At 44.0% G+C, this 20,518-nt stretch overlaps 1 protein-coding gene across 2 annotated transcripts in view; it reads right to left on the bottom strand.

Moving 5' to 3' along the window:
- stard9 (StAR-related lipid transfer (START) domain containing 9) overlaps positions 1 to 20,518 on the bottom strand; it is a 374,404-nt gene that overhangs the window by 4,875 nt on the left and 349,011 nt on the right. The window contains exons 29-32 of one of the 2 annotated variants that reach the window (XM_078562913.1): positions 11,557 to 11,687; positions 7,520 to 7,584; positions 6,835 to 7,040; positions 229 to 308 (exon numbers count right to left, since the gene is read on the bottom strand). In XM_078562913.1, the coding sequence (XP_078419039.1) occupies positions 229 to 308; positions 6,835 to 7,040; positions 7,520 to 7,584; positions 11,557 to 11,687 (482 nt within the window). The remainder of the gene's footprint in view (positions 1 to 228; positions 309 to 6,834; positions 7,041 to 7,519; positions 7,585 to 11,556; positions 11,688 to 20,518) is intronic. The other variant, XM_078562914.1, reaches the window with a different exon arrangement.

Below are 20,518 nucleotides of genomic sequence, written 5' to 3'. Positions count from 1 at the left end.
CATGGAAAATGGGTGAATTTGAAGATTGGGTGATTTGAACATTATTATTTTTGGAACTGACAAACAGCCTTTTCTAGTTCAGCACTCTCTTGTGACTGTTGCATGTATTAATCCAGTGTCATGGTGACAAGAATGTTACTTGCCATTCAAGTGGTGCAATGGTTAGTATATCCACTGCTTTAACAGGGAAGGAATCAACTTCAAAAGAAAGGTAATTGTCAACCTTACCTCTTTTGCCTCCACACTGATGCAGCAGAAGTCCCTGGGCTGGTTGAGGTAGCATACAGAGGTGTCATTCACAAGATAAACTTGAGACAAAGAAATTATCAAATAAAAAGGGAGCATGAATTTTCAAAGTGGAACATTCAGCACTTTTATATTTAAAGCTATGTGTTACAGATTGAGATTGAATTGCCAAAAAAAATGTACTCATTCATATCAGTTGCAAATGAATTGATATTAATATGTAGCTTGCATATTAGGTCTCTGAATGAATTCTATATAGATGGCCACCTATTTTAGAGCTGTACCAAACCTCCTATTGGATTAAAAAACAGAAAATGCTGGAAATCTCAACATGTCTGGCAGCATCTGTGGAGAGAGAAACAGAGTTAACGTTTCGAGTCTGTGTGATTCTTCTTTAGAGTTAAAGAGAAGTAGAAATGTGATGGATTTTATACTGTTTGAGAGGGGGTGGAGCAAGATTGAAGGTCAGGGATAGGTGGGGCTAAGGAGAGATTGACAAAGATGTCCTGGACGCAAAACAAATGGTAATGGTAAGGACTAAATAAGGTGCTGATAGTGGCATAAAGGTAAGATAGCAGAATGTGTTAATAGCAGAACAAGGGCCAGCACTCTGTGAAAGCACAACATAAAGAAGTGACAGGCAGTGATAGGAGCAGATAATTAAAAGATGTCACAGACAAAAGGATCAAAGAGGTGTTGAAGGTGGTGATATTATCTAAGAAAAGTACTAATTAAGAATGGATGGCAGGACACTCAAGGTACAGCTCTAGTGGGGGTGGGGTGGAAAGATTGACATGGTATTAGTTGTAGATTTAAAAATAATGGAAATAGGTGGGAAAAGAAAAATCTATATAAATTATTGAAAAAAAAAGGGAGGGGGAGGAAACGGGGTGGGGATGGGGGGAGGGGGAGTTTAAGATCTAAAGTTGTTGAATTCAATATTCAGCCCAGAAGGCTGTAAAGTGCCTAGTCGGAAGATGAGGTGCTGTTCCTCCAGTTTGTGTTGGGCTTCACTGGAACAATGCAGCAAGCCAAGGACAGACATGTGGGCAAGAGAGCAGGGTGGCGTGTTAAAATGGCAAGCGACAGGGAGGTTTGGGTCTTTCTTGCGGACAGACCGTAGGTGTTCTGCAAAGCAGTCGCCCAGTTTGCGTTTGGTCTCTCCAATGTAGAGGAGACCGCATTGGGAGCAACGAATGCAGTAGACTATGTTAGGGGAAATGCAAGTGAAATGCTGCTTCACTTGAAAGGAGTGTTTGGGCCCTTGGACGGTGAGGAGAGAGTAAGTGAAGGGGCAGGTGTTGCATCTTCTGCGTGGACATGGGGAGGTGCCATAGGTGGGGGTTGAGGAGTAAGGGGTGATGGAGGAGTGGACCAGGGTGTTTTGATTATCTGCTCCTATCACTGCTTGCTTGTCCCTACAACCACCCCACCCTCAACTTCTCTCCCCCGGCACCCCACATTAAACCAGCTTATATTTCACCCCTCTCCTAACTATACTTCAGTTCTGTTGAAGGGTCGTGTGGACCCGAAACGTCAACTCTTTTCTTCTCCACCGATGCTGCCAGACCTGCTGAGTTTTTCCAGGTAATTCTGTTTTTGTTTTGGATTTCCAGCATCCACAGTAGTTTTTTGTTTTTATAAAGAAGTGACAGATGGCCCTGTGGGGGTGGGGGGAAGAGGGCTGGTGGGGGAGGTGGGGTGTGGGGGGGAAAAGCATAAAAAGAATAAAATGAATAAATAAATAATTGGATTAAAAAAGGGGTCAAGATAGAGGAGTGGGTTCATGGTCTGAGGTTGTTGGGACTCAATGTTAAATCCAGAAGGCTGTAAACTGCCTAATCAGAAGATGTTCCTCCAGTTTGCATTGGGCTTCATTGGAACATTGCAGCAGGCCAAGGACGGACATGTGGACAGCAAGATAGTGCGTTGAAATGGCAAATGACAGGAAGGTCTGGGTCATGCTTGTGGACTGAGCAAAGATGTTCCGCAAAGTGGCCACCCAGTCTGCGTTTGGTCTCCCCAATGTAGAGACCACCGCACTGGGAATACAGTAGACCAAATTGAAGGAGGTGCAAGTGAAGTGCTGCTTCATCTGTGAGAAAAGTGTGTTTGGGGCCTTGGAAGGTGGGGAGGGAGGAAGTAAAGGGGAAGGTGTTGCACCTTCTGCATTTGCATGGGAAGGGGATGAGGAATTAGGAGCAATGGACCAGGGTGTCATGGAGAGGTACATTCTGCTATCTTACCTTTCTGCCACTATCAGCACTGTCTCCAGTTTTTACCACTACCATTAACATTCCCTTTATCTTGTGTCCATGACCTCTTTGTCAATCTCTCCTTAGTTCCCACCTATCCTGGAGCTGCTATCTTGCTCCGCCCTTCCTGCACAGTATAAAATCCATCACATTTTCTCTTTAGCTCTGAAGAAGAGTCATACGGACTCGAAGCGTTAACTCTGTTTCTCTCTCCACAGATGCTGCTAGACCTGCTGAGTTTTTCCAGCATTTTGTGTTTTTATTTCAGATTTCTAGCATCCGCAGTATTTGCTTTCATCTCCTAATTCTTTAACTGTATAGTTCTGTCCCATCATACAGCACAGAAATCCATTTAGCCCATTATGCCTGTGCCAGCTGTTTGAAAGAGCTCTCCAATTTATACCACTCCCTTGCACTTGCTCCATACCCTGAAATTTATTCCCCTCCCAAGCATTCATCCAATACTCTTTTGAAAGTTACTATTTAAACTGCTTCCCTTTCAAGCAGTTCATTCATTTCATAGCAATTTGTTGTGTAAAAACTTTTATCCTCATACCACCCCTGGTTCTTTTGTCAATTACCTTGATTCTGTTCCCTCTGGTTAACTTCCCTCCTGCTAGTGGGTACAGTTTCTCCTTACTAACTCTATCAAAACCCTTCATGAATTTGAATACCTCTATCAAATTTCTCCTAGTCTTCTCTGCTCTAAGGAGAACGATCCCAGCTTCTCCAGGCTCTCCACGTAACTGAAGTTCCTCATCCCTGGTACTATTCTCATAAATCTCTACACCCTCTCTCAAGCCTTGACACCATTCCTAAAGTGCAGAACACAGAATTGCCCACAGTACTCCAGCTGGGTCTAATAATGGTTTATAAATATTAGCATAACTTGTTTGTTTTTGTACTCTAATGCCTCTATTTATAAAGCCAAGGTTCCCTTATGCCTTTTTAATAGCCTTATCAACTACCTTCAAAGATCAGTGTAAGTCAAAGTCTCTCCATTCTTGGCAGGGTTTTAAATTCATTTTGTTTATATTCCTCTTTCTTCCAACCAAAATGTATCACTTCACATTACTCTGAGCTAAATTTCAGTTGCTGTTTGTGCACCATTTCAACAGTCTATGTTCTCCTGAAGTTTATTATTGTCCTTCTCATTGTTTACTACATTTGAGTTTCTTTTCATCTGCAAACTTTGAAGTTATGCCCTCTATACCCAAGTCCAGGTCATTAAGATATAGCAAAAGAAGCAGTGGTCCTAATACCAACCCCCAGGGAACAACACTGTACAACGCCCCACCAGTCTATAAAGCAACTGTTCGCCATGACTCTGTTTTCTTTGTCCTTTAGCCAATTTTGTATCCATGCTGATACTGTCCTTTTAATCCCATGAGTTTTAATTGTGTTAACAAGTCTATCATGAAGCACTTTATCAAATGCTTTTTAAAAGTCCATATATATATAACAGTGACAGCACAAACCTCATCAATCCGTTTTGCTACTTCAACAATGAACTCCATCAAGTTAGTTAACATGATTTGCCTTTGATTTTCATCATAACAACTTGCTGCATGAAAAATATTCTCATCTTGCCTGTGATCTTTTGCCAATTATCTTAAATCTGTTCCTTCTGGTTTACCATCCCAGCTGTCAGTCTCCCTTTCAATTTTTTCAAAACTCCTCAGTTTAGAACATCTTCAACTCTCTTATCAACAATAGTGCAGTAATTCCTGGATAATACATTTAGACATGCAGACTTCTACTTAGTCGAGGACAGTGCAGCAATATGCTATGGAGAACATATGGATGCCAGGGTAGAGACAACAAGCCAATGTGTCCATAGGTACAGACGGCTTGGGTCTTTAGTAAATATCTTCGAGCTACTTCTCGAGGAAAGTTTTCGGTGAACACTTAGAACTCCTTTAGAATGTTTCAAAAAACACCAACAGAATCTAAAAGTTACCCTGATATATCCTTGAAAACACCAACTAACCAAGTTTAGTGGGCATTGTACTAATACCATCAGAAGCAGGCAGGCCTGCTTAGGCCATGAAGTCAAGACCTTAGGGACAGCAGGGTAAAGAAGCCCCATATCTCCACTCAGCAATGACCTGGTCATAGTTCCTGCTCAGACTAGCAAATCTTCAGTAAGAGTTCACATTTGACATACTCAGAATGAGATCAACTGCAAACAGGATGTGCCAAGACATATTAGTGTCAGGACCACACCAACCAGAACTTGCAGACAAACATGAGGAAAGCAATTCAGTGAGGACACACAGGTTACTCCCGCCAGCTTCAAGAGAAACCCCTTGTATGTTAGCCCATGCATAGGAATAACAGTGATGTTGCTTACAAGGGATGGTATCTGAAGGACTGGGATAGATTAAGATCAACCACCTGACCTTATCTCCCATAACATCATTTCTCAGAACAACCTCTGGAAGACCAGAAGCCATGGAAGTAATTGCATGAAATTTCTCCAACACCTGTTTCTTAAAACTTCATTTTTCAAATAATATTATTTTACTGAAAAAAAGACATTTTGTTGAAGCTTTTCATCTTGCACTCATCAGGACACGCAAGAATACCAATATCAGGGAAGCGACAACATTATACTGTATGAAAAGAGAGTGCTGATTGGTTGGCAAGTGGTAAAGGCATTGCCATGGAGAATGCAACAGTTAATGATGACTGACAGTTAAATGCCAAGCATTGTTTGAAATTTAAACCAGGCAGCTTGACTCTGATTGGTCAAGGCATTGCCCTGAGGAATGAACCAGTGAATGGCTATCACTTATTTTGTTTAGCTGGAACAGGTGCAATGCGTGTACATGTTCTTTCTGTCGGCAAAGAACAGGGCCCTGTGTATTAATATATGTAGCTTCCAGTACACGCAAATACGCCACATTGTGAGCCTGACTGACAACCTTAAATTGGTTGTCAGTGTAATTTTTAGCACACTGAGGATTATTTAGCAAATGTAGTCCAATCACGGAATCACATCTAATGTTAGACACTGTGTTTTGAGTTTTGCAAGCATGGGCTGGTTGGGTATGGTCTGTACCTTGCCCGTTGTGAACAGCAGAAGGGACATGCTGTTTGATACAATCCGCCAGTCTTTGGGATGTACGGCCTACATACCTAACATCCCATTTGCACTGAAATTCATATACCACATTACTCATTTGCAAGATAGGCAGAATGTCTTTTTGGCTTGACGGCAGGATCCAATTAGTGGTGAATGCCACTCGTGTTGCTACTGCATAGTAGCAGTGTAGGACACCAAGTTTCACTTGTTGCTCAAATTTTTGAGATAGATTACCCTGGAAGGGCAAGGTGAGGTAGACTGGGCACTTTTCAGGACCAAAAATGATGGCCTTAGGCCCGTTCATGAATTTGCGTGATATAGAGTGTGAGATGATCTGATCAGGGTAGCCACTATCCTGCAGCATGCCTCTGATGCGCCCTATTTCAGCATCAAGCTTGCATAGTGAGCAAATGGCTTGGGCCCTATTTACAAGGTTGCCGACAAGACCAATCTTATAGCATGTGAAACTGTAAGAATCCCAACGCGTGTGTTGACCAGTGAAGGTAGGTTTGCGGTAGACCGTGGTAGAGAATTCCCTGGCAGGTTTCTCGACTAGTACGTCATTTGACTCCTCCATTTCAAAGGTGAATTAGAGCGCAGGATGCAGCCCATTCAGACATGCAAGGAATTTTTACATGCTGCTACGGATTTAAATATAGCAAATCATCCACATATCAGAAATATGCAAGTGGTAGGAGGTTAGGTGTTATTCCATCAAAGACACGTTTTGCATGGAACCCAACAAAGATGTTTGCTAGAGCTGGGCCTAGAAGAGGGGGAGTCCCATGGTAACGTAATTTACTTGGGCATACCTGGTGTCGTTAAAGCTGAACTCAACTGCTTGAGTTGCCGAGTTCATAAGCTCAATAAATACTGATTCACGAAATGGTGGCAGGTCTAGGTGCTATAATGCTGCAGCGCAAATATCTATGGCTTCCTTAAGTGGAACATTGGTGAATAGGCTCGCAATGTCAAATGAGCACATGGACACAGCATTGCTATCAATATGCAAGTCCTGTATAGTCTTCGCAAATGTGAAGGAATCCTTCACTGTATAACTGGAAAACTTGTTCAAAACTGGTTGTAACAGTATACATACAGTATAAAGTTGTTGCTTCCCCTGACATTGGTATTCTTGCGATTGTCTTAATGAATGCAAGACAGAAAGCTTAGGCAAAATGTCTTTTTTCAGCAATTACATTATTTTGCTGTTTCAGAGAGCCATTCGGTGTAGTGGGATCTTACCAAGCTCAATACCATTTCCCAGCTGCCGGTGTATTTCCACAGTTTTTATTGTCTTGTCATACAGCTGCCTCTTACTGTGATCTTTCACCACGCACCAAACACAGTGCAATGGTTTCTCAATCAGGCCAACACCCATAAAGCCATGTTTGGTTGGGGAGGTGTACTGCTTGTAGAACATTAGGATCCCTTTTTCGGTGCAGTGGTATCTAATGAACATTAAAAAATATTGGAATTACACAATGTTCATCTGGAGATCAGAATAAAGCACAAGCTATTTCTTCTGCCTTTGTGTAGAGTTCAGCACAAATCTAGGCAGTACTGAGGGAGTGCAGCACTGTTGGATAAGGTGTAAGCTGAGGCCCTGCTTACCCTCTCAGGTGGATGTAAAAGATCCCATGGCACTATTTTGAAGAAGAACATGGGAATGCTCCCCAGTGCCCTGGCCAATATTCATCCTTCAACCAATATCACTAAAACAGATTATTTGTCATTACCACATTGCTGTTTGTCGGAGCTTCCTGTGTGCAATTTGGCTGCTGGGTTACAACTTCACTACAACTACAACTGTGCACTTCAAAAGTCCTGAGGTTGTGAAATAAGTTTTAGAAATGCAAGTTCTTCTTTAAGGACTGAAAGGGTAAACCTTGTATATCTGTTTTACTTGTGTCAGAATGATTACACCTACCTCCACCCAGCTGCTGATTTGCCATTAAGAAGGTTTCTGAGATTGTTGACAGATGCCACCATGATCTGAAAAGATAAGATTTTCATGATATATTTCATGGACAATATAAATATAGATATCAAGATATGAAATGTTGGCTCTTGATAGTTGAGGGGTTCCAAACCTCTGATCTCTATCACTCACAACAAGGGCAACAGGCCCATGGGAACACCACCATCACCCAAGTAACCCGCCAAGTCACAGCCGAGGGCAACTAGGGATGGGTAACACATTTCAGACATGGCTGTAAAGCTATGGACTAAAGAATGAATAGCAAAAAGAAAAAACAGCATGCAGTATGGTATTGTAACATTTGGTCCTTCATCTGGGCAGAATTGGTTCATCCTGGTTGGGAGGAGCGCTGTTACTATTGGATTCAGTGCCCCTGGTTTTAAAAGGATGGAGTGGCTGTTGGGAGGTGGGGGGGAGATCACCTCGAATTTTAGACACTATCCAGTCACCCCTGTTGGAACTGTACTTATAGGGACATGATGTAAAGACAAAATCAGGCTTAGCTATGATCCTTCCAAGGTTAAACAGCCTATTGAAATTCACTGGCTAAGATCGCATTTTCTGTTTTTATTTCAGATTTCCAGCATCTGCAGTATTTTGTTTTTATTTTACTGTTTAATTCGCTGCCACTTCTCTTCCAGAAATGCCTACCTTGGAGAAGTACTGCTCTTCTCTCCGACAGGATTTCTGTTTGACTCTTTTGCCCTGTTCACCTTTATTGTTTTCCATTTCCCTCCTGGTGTTTGACAAGGTGTTTACCAAAACTCACTTTCACAGCCATATTTCCTACCTCAGCGACTGTCTCCATCTCTGACTTACCCCACATGGATTCCAACTGAAGTTCCATCCCTCACGTTTCGAATCCACCCAGGGTTACAGGTATCTCGGGACATACAATGTTCCTTAGACTGTGTTCTCGCCACAACATGAGATCCATATCAGTGCCATGCGCTGCCACATTTACACACTCGAACTCTCCCTCCAGCAACACCAACTCACCCTATCTCAAAGTTGTCTTTGTCCCCAGTTCCATTTCACTTTTCATCTCATCTGACCCCTTAACAAGAAACTTTTTTTCTTCCTTCCAGGTGTTAAGGAACACAAGCTCCAACAAGTTATTGATACTGATACCCATCCAGGACCTTCCGCCCCTTCCCATCTCTCTGACCCAATCCCTTCTTCTAATCCCAACCCCCATCAAGTATTCACTTCCCCTCTCTGATTCTGAATGGTCTGTACTCAGCAAAGGACTCAGTTTCATCCCCTCAATGAATTCCGGGCTCAGTACAATGCTGAACTTTTCTTCCGTCACCTTCATCACGGTGCTCACTTCTTTGGGCAGGAGTCCTCGCCCAGTTCAACAGATCCTTTCATCCGCCTCCCTTATTCTTCCTCTACTTGGACTCCTCCTTCTAGCCTCTTACCTGCTCTTGATCTTTTCACTGAGAACTATTGATGTGTTTTAATTTCTCTGCTCCTCTCACCCATTCCAACTTGTCTCCTTCTGAACTTGCTGCACTCCGTTCTCTCAAGTCCAACCCTGACTTTTTTATCAAACCTGCCGACAACAGTGGTGCTGTTGTTGTCTGGCATACTGGCCTCTACTTTGTAGAGGCTGAGCGCCAACTCTCAGACACTTCTTCTTAACTCCCCCTGGACCATGACCCCGCCACTCAACATCAAGCCATTGTTTCCAGGACTGTCACTGAGCACATCTCCTCTGGAGATCTTCCCTCCACAGCTTCCAACCTCAGTCTCCCAACCCCAGACACCTCCTTGCCAAAATCCACAAACAGTACTGTCCCGGTAGACCGACTGTGTCAGCCTGTTCCTGCCCCATGGAACTCATTTCTTTCTATCTTGACTCCATTCTCTCTCCCCTTATTCAGTCCCCTCACACCTACATTGGCAATTTCTCTGACGCCCTATGTCTTATCAACAATTTACAGTTTCCTGGCCCTAACCACATTCTCTTCACTATAGACACCCAGTCCCTCAACACCTCCATTCCCCACCAGGATGGTCTGGGGGTTCTCCACTTCTTCCTCGAACAGAGGCCCGAGCAATCCCCATCCTCCACCACCCTCCTGTGCCTGGCTGAACTTATTCTCTCACTGAACAATTTCTCCTTTAACTTGTCTCACTTCCTCCAAATAAAAGGTGTGGCTATGGATACCAGCATGGCCCCCAGTTATGCCTGTCTTTTTGCAGGGAGCATTCCTTGTTTCAGTCCTACTTAGGCCCCCTCCCACAACTCTATTTCATGTAAGTCGATGATTATATTGGTACCGCTTCATGCTCTCGTCTGGACCTGGAAAACTGTATCGATTTTGCTTCCAATTTCCATCTCTCTCTCACCTTCACATGGATCAGCCCCAACGCTTCCCTTCGCTTCCTTGCCCTCTCTGTCTCCATTTCTGGTGATAGACTATTTACCAATATTCATTACAAGCCCACCGACTCCCTCAACAGCTACCTCAACTACAGCTGCTCACACCCTACTTCCTGTAAAGACTCCAACCCATTCTCCCAGTTCCTCCTCCTTCATCACATCTGTTCCAATGATGCCACCTGCCAAAATGGCACTTCTGACATGTCTTCCTTTACCCTTAACTGAGGGTTCCTGCTCCCCACACTGTGGTTGACAGGTCCCTCAACTGTGTCTGACCCATCTCCCACACCTCTGCCCTCACCCATTCCTCTCCCTCCCAGAACAATGATAGGGTGCCCCTTTTAACCCCACCAGTCTCCACATTCAAAGGATCATCCACTGCCATTTCTGCCAACTCCTATATGATTCCAGCACCAAACACATCTTCCCTTCGTCACCCACCCCACCCCGTCAGCATTCCGTAGGGATCGTTCCCTCCGTGACACCCTGGTCCACTCCTCTGTTACCCTCAACTCCTCATCCCCTTCCCACGGTACCATCCCATGCAATCGCAGTAGGTGCGACACCTGCCCCTTCACCTCGTTCCTCCTCACCGTCCAAGGCCCCAAACACTCCTTTCAGGTAAAGCAGTGGTTCACTTACACCTCTTTCAATTTGGTATTCTGTATTTGCTGCTCCCAATGCAGTCTCCTCTACATTGGGGAGAGAAAACGCAGCCTGGGTGACCACTTTGCAGAACATCTTCGCTCATTCCGCATGTATGACCCAGATCTTCCTGTTGCTTGTCATTTCAACACACCATCCTGCTTCCATGCCCACGTGTCCGTCCGTGGTCTGCTGCAATGTTCCAGTGAAGCCCAATGCAACCTGGAGGAACAGCACCTCCTCTTCCCAATAGGCACTTTACAGCCTTCCGGACTTAACATTGAGTTCAACAAATTCAGACCTCCATCTTTACCCCTTTTATAATTCAATTATTTTTAAAAAACAATCTTTTAATTTACATATATTTTTTCTTTTTTTTCCCCCCAACGACCCCCCACCCCAAACAGGACCATCAGTCACTTGTTCTTATGTTTTGCTTTCATAGAGCACTGACCCTTGTTCTGCTATCAACACATTCTGCTATCTTACCTTTATGCCACTATCAGTACCTTCTTTAGTCTTTAACACTCCATTAACACTCTCTTTGTCCTGTGTCCATGACATCTTTGTCAAATTTCTCCTTAGCTCGCACCTATCCCTGACCTTCTATTTGCTCCACCTTCTCTTATACTGTTTACAGTATAAAATCCATCACATTTCTACTTCTCTTTAGCTCTGAAGAAGAATCATACAGACCTGAAACGTTAACTCTGTTTCTCTCTCCATAGATGCTGCCAGACCTGCTGAGTTCTTCCAGCATTTTCTATTTTTATTTTAGATTTCCAGCATCCACAGTATTTTGCTTTCATTTTAAATTACATTAAGAATGGGCCACTCGAAAGAAGGATTGAAGGGTTGTTAGCATTCTCATCATAGGTGGCAGTGACAGCCTGCAATCTGGTTAATGAGACATTTTCATCAACACTATCAGAAATCAGGGAAAACTTACCTCAGCTTTAACAGAAGCTATAGCGTGTGTTGCCAAATCCTGGTATTTTTTAAGGCAGTTGGAACTTGCTGTGTGACTGCTGCCTTTTTCACTGTTCCCTGTAATTGATTCAACTGGTGGACAGGAAGCTGCTGCAAGAAAATTAAATATACTTTATTTCTACTGAAAAATGTTCAGCACTCCAGATATCCAATGGCAATTTCATTTGTCTTTTTAAACCACAGACCCTTTCCTCTGCCAGATCCCATAGCCTTTACAAGACTACAACATCTCCCAAGAAGTACTGAAGCAAGAGTAAGATCCTTGGGGTTTCAGTGGAACAGTGAGTAAAGCCATCAGTGCTATGTTCCCAAGTTTTGAAAAAAACCAAACTGAACGTTGGGACGCTTAGCAAGCTAAGCCCACAGAGATGACTGAAAAATTGTACGTGGCCCACGTGAGACTGCAGGCATGTGCAACTTGGATGCCACAATTTCAGAAAGAATGTTCAGTCAATTGGAGGCAGCACAGAGAAGGATATTCAGTTTTTGGAGTGGGCACAGAGAAGGAGGTTAATTATTTGTAGCGGTTACAGAGAAGGGTATTCAGCTATCAGAGTGGATACAGAGAAGGATATTCAGTTTTTTAAATATATTCATTCATGGGATGTGGGCTTTGCTGGCTGGGCCAGCATTTATTGCCTATCACTAGATGCCCCTGAACTGCCTCCTTGAGGTGGTGAGCTGCCTTCTTGAACTGCTGCAGTCCACGTGGTGTAGGTACACCCACAGTGCTGTGAGGAATGGAGCGCCAGGATTTTGACTAAGCAACAGTGAGGGAATGGCAGTATATTTCCAAGTCAGGATGGTGAGTGACTTGGAGGGGAACTTCCAGGTGGTGATGTTCCAGGTGGTGCCCTTGTCTTTCTAGATGGTAGCGGCCATGGGTTTGGAAGGTGCTGTCTGAAGAGCTTTGGTGAATGCCAGGAGTGCATCTTGTAGATGGTACACACTGCTGCCAGTGTGTGTCAGTAGTGGAGGGAGTGAACGTTTGTGGATGTGGTGCCAATCAAGCGGGCTGCTTTGACCTGGATGGTGTCAAGCTTCTTTGGTGTTGTGGGAGGTGCACTCATCCAGGCAAGTGGGGAGTATTCCATCACACTCCTGCCTTATGCCTTGTAGATGGTGGACTGGATTCTGGGAGTCAGGAGGTGAGTCACTTGCCACAGGATTCCTAGTCTCTGACCTGCTCTTATAGCCACAGTATTTATATGGCTAGTCCAGTTCAGTTTCTGGCCAATGGTAACCCCCAGGGTGTTGACAGGGGGGATTCAGAGATGGTAATGCCATTGAACATCAAAGGATGATGGTTAGATTCTCTCTTATTGGAGATGGTCATTGCCTGGCACTTGTGTGGCGCGAATGTTACTTGCCACTTGTCAACCCAAGCCTGGATATTGTCCAGGACTTGCTGCATTTGGACATGGACTGCTTCAGTATTTGAGGAGTCGCACATGCTGCAATCATCAGTGAACATCCCCACCCTGACTAAATGATGGAAGGAAGGTCATTGATGAAGCAGCTGAAGATGGTTGGGCTGAGGACACTACCCTGAGGAACTCCTGCAGTGATGTCCTGGAGCTGAGATGACTGACCTCTAACAATCACAACCATCTTCCTTTGTGCTAGGTATGACTCTACCCAGCAGAGAGCTTTCCCCCTGATTCCCATTGACTCCAGTTTTGCTAGGGCTCCTTGATGCCACACTAGGTCAAATGCAGCCTTGATGTCAAGGGCAGTCACTCTCACCTCACCTCGGGAGTTCAGCTCTTTTGTCCATGTTTGAACCAAGGCTGTAACGAGGTCAGGAGCAGAGTGGCCCTGACGGGACCCAAACTGGGCACCAGTGAGCAGGTTATTTCTTAGCAAGTGCCGCTTGATAGCACTGTTTATGACCCCTTCTGTTACTTTACTGATGATCAAGAGTAGAGTGATGGGGCGGTAATTGGCCAGATTGGATTTGTCCTGTTTTTTGTGTACAAGACATACCCGGGCAATTTTCCACATAGCCGGGTAGATGCCAGCGTTGTAGCTGTACTGGAACAGCTTGGTTAGGGGCGCGGCAAGTTCTGGAGCACAAGTCTTCAGTACTATTGCTGGAATGTTGTCAGAGCCCATAGCCTTTGCAGTATCCAGTGCCTTCAGCTGTTTATTGATATCATGTGGAGTGAATCAAATTGGTTGAAGACTGGCATCTGTGATGCTGGGGAGGCCGAGATGGATCATCCACTCGGCACTTCTGGCTGAAGATTGTAGCAGATATAAAAACAAAAAACTGCGGATGCTGGAAATCCAAAACAAAAAATAAAAAATACCTGGAAAAACTCAGCAGGTCTGGCAGCATCGGCGGAGAAGAGTACAGTTGACGTTTCGAGTCCTCATGACCCTTCAACAGAACAGTTCTGTTGAAGGGTCATGAGGACTCGAAAAGTCAACTGTACTCTTCTCCGCCGATGCTGCCAGACCCGCTGAGTTTTTCCAGGTATTTTTTATTTTTTGTTTTGTGTTGAAGATTGTAGCAAATGCTTCAGCCTTATCTTTCGCACTGATGTTGGGCTCCTCCATCATTGAGAATGGGGATATTTGTGGAGCCTCCTTCTCCAGTGAGCTGTTTAATTGTCCACCACCATTCATGACTGGATGTGACAGGACTGCAGAGCTTAGATCTGATCCATTGGTTGTGGGATTGCTTAGTTCTATCTATCACTTGCTGCTTATGCTGTTTGGCATGCAAGTAGTCCTGTGTTATAGTCTCACCAGGTTAACACCTCATTTTTAGGTATGCCTGGTGTTGCTCCTGGCATGCCCTCCTGCACTCTTCATTGAACCAGGATTGATCCCCTGGCTTGATGGTAATGGTAGAGTGAGGGGTATGCCGGGCCATGAGGTTACAGATTGTGTCCGAGTACAATTCTGATGCTGCTGATTGCCCACAGCGCCTCATGGATGCCCAGTCTTGAGTTGCCAGATCTGTTTAAAATCTATCCCATTTAGTATGGTGGTAGTGCCACACAACACGATGGAGGCTATCCTCAATGAAGGTGGGACTTCGTCACTCCTACCGATATGGTCAGATGCATCTGCAGAAGGCAGGTTGATGAGGATGAGGTCAAGTATGTTTTTCCTTCTTGTTGGTTCCCTCACCACCTGCTGTAGACCCAGTCTAGCAGCTATGTCCTTTAGGGCTCGGCCAGCTTTGTCAATGGTCGTGCTACTGAGCCACTCTTGGTGATGGACATTGAACTCCCCCACCCAGAGTACATTCTGCACCCTTACCACCCTCAGTGCTTCCTCCAAGTGGTGTTCAACATGGAGGAGCACTGATTCATCAGCTGAGGGGTTGCGGTACGTGGTAATCAGCAGGAGGTTTCCTTACCCATGTTTGACCTAATGCCATGAGACCTCATGTGATCCGGAGTCGATGTTAAGGACTCCCAGGGCAACTCCATCCTGACTGTCTACCACTGTGCCACCAACCTCTGCTGGGTCTGTCCTGCTGGTGAGACAGGACATACCCAGGGATGGTGATGGTGGTGTCGGGGTATTATCTGTAAGGTATGATTCCATGAGGATGATTACGTCAGGCTGGTGCTTGACTAGTCTGTGAGACAGCTCTCCCGTTTTTAGCACTAGCCCCGATTGGTTAGTAAGGAGGACTTTGCAGGGTCAACAGAGCTGCAACTGCCGTTGTTGTTTCCGGTGCCTAGGTTGATGCTGGGTGGTCCGTCCAATTTCATTCCTTTTTTGTGATTTTGTAGCGGTTTGTTATAACTGAGTGGCTTGCTCGGCCATTTCAGAGGGCATTTAAGAGTCAACCACATTGCTGTGGGTCTGGACCATAATCACATGTAGGCCAGACTAGGAGTGGATACAGAGAAGGATATTCAGTTATCGGAGTGGATATAGAGAAAGATATTCAGTTATCAGAGTGGGTTCGGAGAAGGATATTCGGTCATTTGGAATGGATACAGGGAAGGCTATTCAGTTATTTGGAGGGGTTATAGAGAAGGATATTCAGATATCAGAGTGGATACAGAGAAGGGCATTGAGTTATCGGAGTGGATACAGAGAAGGACATTCAGTTATTTGCAGTGAATACAGAGAAGGATATTCAGTTAATTGGAGTGGATACAGAGGATATTCAGTTATTTAGCAGGCTTACAGAGAAGGATATTCAGTTATCAGAGTGGATACAGAGAAGGTGAATCCTAGTTCTAGATTCTCCCACAAGAGGAAACATCTTCTCCACATCCACTCTGTCAAGACCTCTCAGGATCTTAAAGATTTCAATTAAGTCTCCTCTTACTCTTCTAAAGTCCAGTGGATACAAGCCTAACCTGTCCAGCCTTTCCTCATAAGACAACCAACCCATTCCTGGTATTAGCCTAGTAAACCTTCTCTGAACTGCTTCTAACACATTTACATCTTTCTTTAAATAAGGAGACCAGTACTGTACACAGTACTCCAGATGTGGTCACACCAATGCCCTCTATAAATAAAGCATAACCTCCCTACTTTTGTAATCAATTCCCCTCACAATAAATGATAACAGCATCCGCAGTTTTTTGTTTTTATATCTGCTACAATCTTCAGCCAGAAGTGCCGAGTGGATGATCCATTTCGGCCTCCCCAGCATCACAGATGCCAGTCTTCAACCAATTTGATTCACTCCACATGATATCAATAAACAGCTGAAGGCACTGGATACTGCAAAGGCTATGGGCTCTGATAACATTCCAGCAATAGTACTGAAGACTTGTGCTCCAGAACTTGCCGCGCCCCTAACCAAGCTGTTCCAGTACAGCTACAACGCTGGCATCTTCTCTGAACTGCTTCTAACATATTTACATCTTTCTTTAAATAAGGAGACCAGTACTGTACACAGTACTCCAGATGTGGTCACACCAATGCCCTCTATAAATAAAGCATAACCTCCCTACTTTTGTAATCAATTCCCCTCACAATAAATGATAACATGATAGCTTCCCTAATTACCTGCTGTACCTGCATACTAACCTTCTGTAATTCATGCACTAGGACACCAGGATCCCTCTGAATCTCAGAGCACTGTAACCTCTCACCATTTAGATAATAAGCTTCTTTTTTGTTCTTCCTGCCAAAATGAACGATTTGACATTTGCCCACATTATACTCCATTTGTCAGATTTTTGCCCACTCACTTAGTCTATCTATGTCATTTTGGAGCCTCCTTGAGTCCTCTTCACAATTTACTTTCCTACCTATCTTTGTGTCATCAGCAAATTTAGCAACCATTCTTTCAGTCCCTTCATCCAAGTCATCTATATAAATTGTAAAAAGTTGAGGCCCCAGCATTGATCCCTGTGGCACACCACTCATCGCATCCTGCCAACCAGAAAAAGGCCCATTTATGCCAATTCTCTGCTTCCTGTTAGTTAGTCAATCTTCTTTCCATGGCAATATGTTACCCCTTACACCATGAACTTTTATTTTCTGCAATAACTTTTGATGTGGCACTTTATCAAATGCCTTCTGGAAATCTAAGTACAGCACATCCACCAGTTCCCCTTTATCCATAGCAAAGATGACTCCTTCAAAGGACTCCAATAAATTGGTTAAACATGATTTCCCTTTCACAAAATCATGTTTACTCAGAAAAATTCAAGGCAATCAGGCAAAGTGCCCTGCTATAACATCTTTAATAATAGTTTCTAACATTTTCCCTAGGACAGATGTTAAGCTAACTGACCTATAGTTTGCTGCTTTCTGTCTCCCTCCCTTTTGGAATAAAGGAGTTACATTTGCTATCTTTCAATCTAATGGAACCTTCCCCGAATCTAGGGAATTTTGGAAAATTAAAACCTGTGCATCAACTATCAGTCTAGCCAATTCTTTCAGGACCTTAGGGTGAAGTCCATCTGGACCTGTGTATTTGTCAGTCCGCAGCCCCAACAATTTGCTCAATACCACTTGCCTGGCAATTGTAATTTTCCCAAGTTCCTCCCTCCCTTCTATTTCCTGATTTACAGCTATTTCCAGGATGTTACTCGTGTCCTCTATAGTGAAGACCGAAGCAAAATACCTGTTTAATTCATCCACCATCTCCCTACTTTCCATTATCGATTCCCCAGATGCACTTTCTATAGGACCAATGCTCACTTTACTAACTTTTATTTAAATATCTATAGAAACTCTTAAATCTGTCTTTATATTACTAGCTGGCTTTCTCTCATACTATTTTTCCCTCCTTATTAATCTTCTTGTCATTTTTTGCTGTTCTTTATTTTTTTTTCCAAACTTCTGACCTGCTACCCATCTTTGCGTAATTATATGCTTTTTCTTTAAATTTGATACTATCTTTAACTTTTTAGTTAACCATGAATGGTGGGCCCTCCCTTTGGAATTTTTCTTTCTCATTGGAATGTATATATTCTGTGTATTCTGAAATATCCCTTTAAATATCTGCCACTGAACTTCTATTGACCTATCCCTTAACCTCATTTGCCAGCTCACTTTAGCTAGCTCTGCTTTCATGCCCTCATAATTGCCCTTATTTAAGGTTTAAAATATTAGTCTTGGACACACGCTTCTCCTTCAAAATGAATGTAAAGTTCAATCATATTATAATCGCTGCTACCTAGGTGTGCCTTCATGAGGAGGTTATCGATTAATCCTATCTCATTGCTCAATACCAGGTCTAGTATAGCCTGCTTTCTGGTTGGCTCCAGAACGTGCTGTTCAAGAAACTATCCCGAAAACATTCTATGAACACCTCATCTATGCTACCTTTGCCCATCTGATTTTTCCAGTCAATATGTAGGTTAAAATCCCCCATGATTATTGCTGTACCTTTCTGGCAAGCTCCCATTATCTCTTCTTTTATACTCTATCTTACTGTGTAGTTACAATTAGGGGGCCTGTACACCACTTCCACAAGTGACTTCTTGCCTTTATCATTCCTCATCTCAACCCAAGCCACTTCTACATCCTGGTTTCCTGAACTTAGGTCATCCCTCTGTAATGTGCTAACACCATCACTAACTAACAGAGCCACCCTTCCACCTTTTCTTAACTCCTTGAGCCTTCCTAAATGTCACATACCCTTCAACATTCAGGTCCCGATCTATGTCATCCTATAGCCATGTTTCTGTAATGGCTATCAAATCGTACTTATTTATCTCTATTTGCGCCATCAGTTTATTTGTTCTGTTTCGAATGCTATGTGCATTTTGATACAGAGCATTTAGTTTTGTCCTTTTATTATTTTTGTAGCATCTAGCCTTATCTGCTGATCTACTCTTAGATTTGTACTCTGTCTCTTCCTGTCACAGTCTGTTTATCATTTTCCATATTAATACCTGTCTCTCGTGCCTTGTCTCTACTCTTTGGTTTACCACATCTCCCCAAATTTGATCCCTTGCCCCCACTATTCAGTTGGGCAGCTCGCAAGGAGACCAGCCCCAGCATGGTTCGGGTGTAGACCATCCCAACGGTACAGATCCCACTTTCCCCAGCACTAGTGCCAGTGTCCCACGAACTGGAACCCACTTTTTCCACACCAGTCTTTGAGCTACTTGTTCAGTTCTCTAATCTTATTTGTCCTATACCAACTTGTACATGGCTCAGTTAATAATCCAGAAATTACTACCTTTGAGGTTCTGCTTCTTAATTTGGTGCCTAGCTCGTCACACTGACAGTGCAGAACCTCCTTCCTCATCCTGCCTATGGCATTGGTACCTACATGGACCATGACCACTGGATCCCCCCGCTCCCACTGCAAGTTCCTCTCCAGCCCTGAGCAGATGTCCTGACCCCTGGCACCGGGCAGGCAACACAGCTGTCTGGACTCTCGCTCTTTGATACAGAGAACAGTGTCAATCCCCCTCACTATACTGTCCCCTACTACCATTACATTCATTTTTGCTCCCCCACTTGGATGGCTTCCTGTATCACAGTGCCATGGTCAGTTTGCTCATCTATCCTGCAGCCCCCACTCTCATCCAAACAAGCTGAGAGAACCTCAGACTTATTGAACAACTGCAGGGGTTCACACTCCTGAACTCCTGCCCTCTGGGTTCCCTTACTTGCCTCACTTGCAGTCACACCCTCCTGTCCCTGGCCACTGCCCAAATCAGAAGACCCTCTCCTAAGTGGTGCGACTGCCTCCTGGTTTAAAGCATCCAGGTAATGTTCTCCCTCCCTGATGTGTCGCTGAGTCTGCAGCTCAGCCTCCAGCTTAATGACTCTGAGCCAAAGATCCTCAAGCCGCAAAATTTGCTGCAGACATGTTTGCCCTGGATCACAATGTTATCCAGGAGCTCCCACATGCTGCAGCCTTGACACATCACTTACCTTGCCATCTTTAATGTGTTTTAAATAATTACTTAATTATATTAATCACTTATTTATGTTGCTTTCTTATAAATTTTAACTTTACCACCAAATTATGTACTATTTTAAACCTTATCCACTTACCAGATACTCATCAAACAGCTCCTTTCCCTGTGGTAGAGTAAGAACCAATTCCTATCGGGTGAGAAAGATAGAAAGAGGAAACAAACAACTCCCCTCTCACCAAACTCCAAGGGCAGGATATTGAGTTCAGCAAGCGGGGGGGGACCCGCTCGCTGACGCGTAAAATGACCCGGGATGACGTCAGGCGGAACTCCTGACATCACCCCGTGTCATTTCAATTTTCAAGTCGGCAAGGGCGCAGCCGAGTCAGCTGTCCGCCTGCCGACCTGTCAACGGCCAATTGAGGCCATTTAAAAACTAATTGAAGTAGTTAAGGTTGGCGGGCAGGCCAGGAGCCCTGGTGGGCTTCAGAAAAAGCATGAAACCTCATCCATGGGTGGGATGAGGTTTCACGTAGGTTTTTAAAAATTTAATAAAAGTTCAATTAAAAGTGATGGACATGTCCCAACTCATGTGACAGTGTCACATGA

This window comes from Cetorhinus maximus, chromosome 18, assembly GCF_964194155.1.
Source record: "Cetorhinus maximus chromosome 18, sCetMax3.hap1.1, whole genome shotgun sequence".
Classification (NCBI taxonomy): domain Eukaryota; kingdom Metazoa; phylum Chordata; class Chondrichthyes; order Lamniformes; family Cetorhinidae; genus Cetorhinus; species Cetorhinus maximus.
This window is presented reverse-complemented; position numbering and strand designations above follow the sequence as displayed.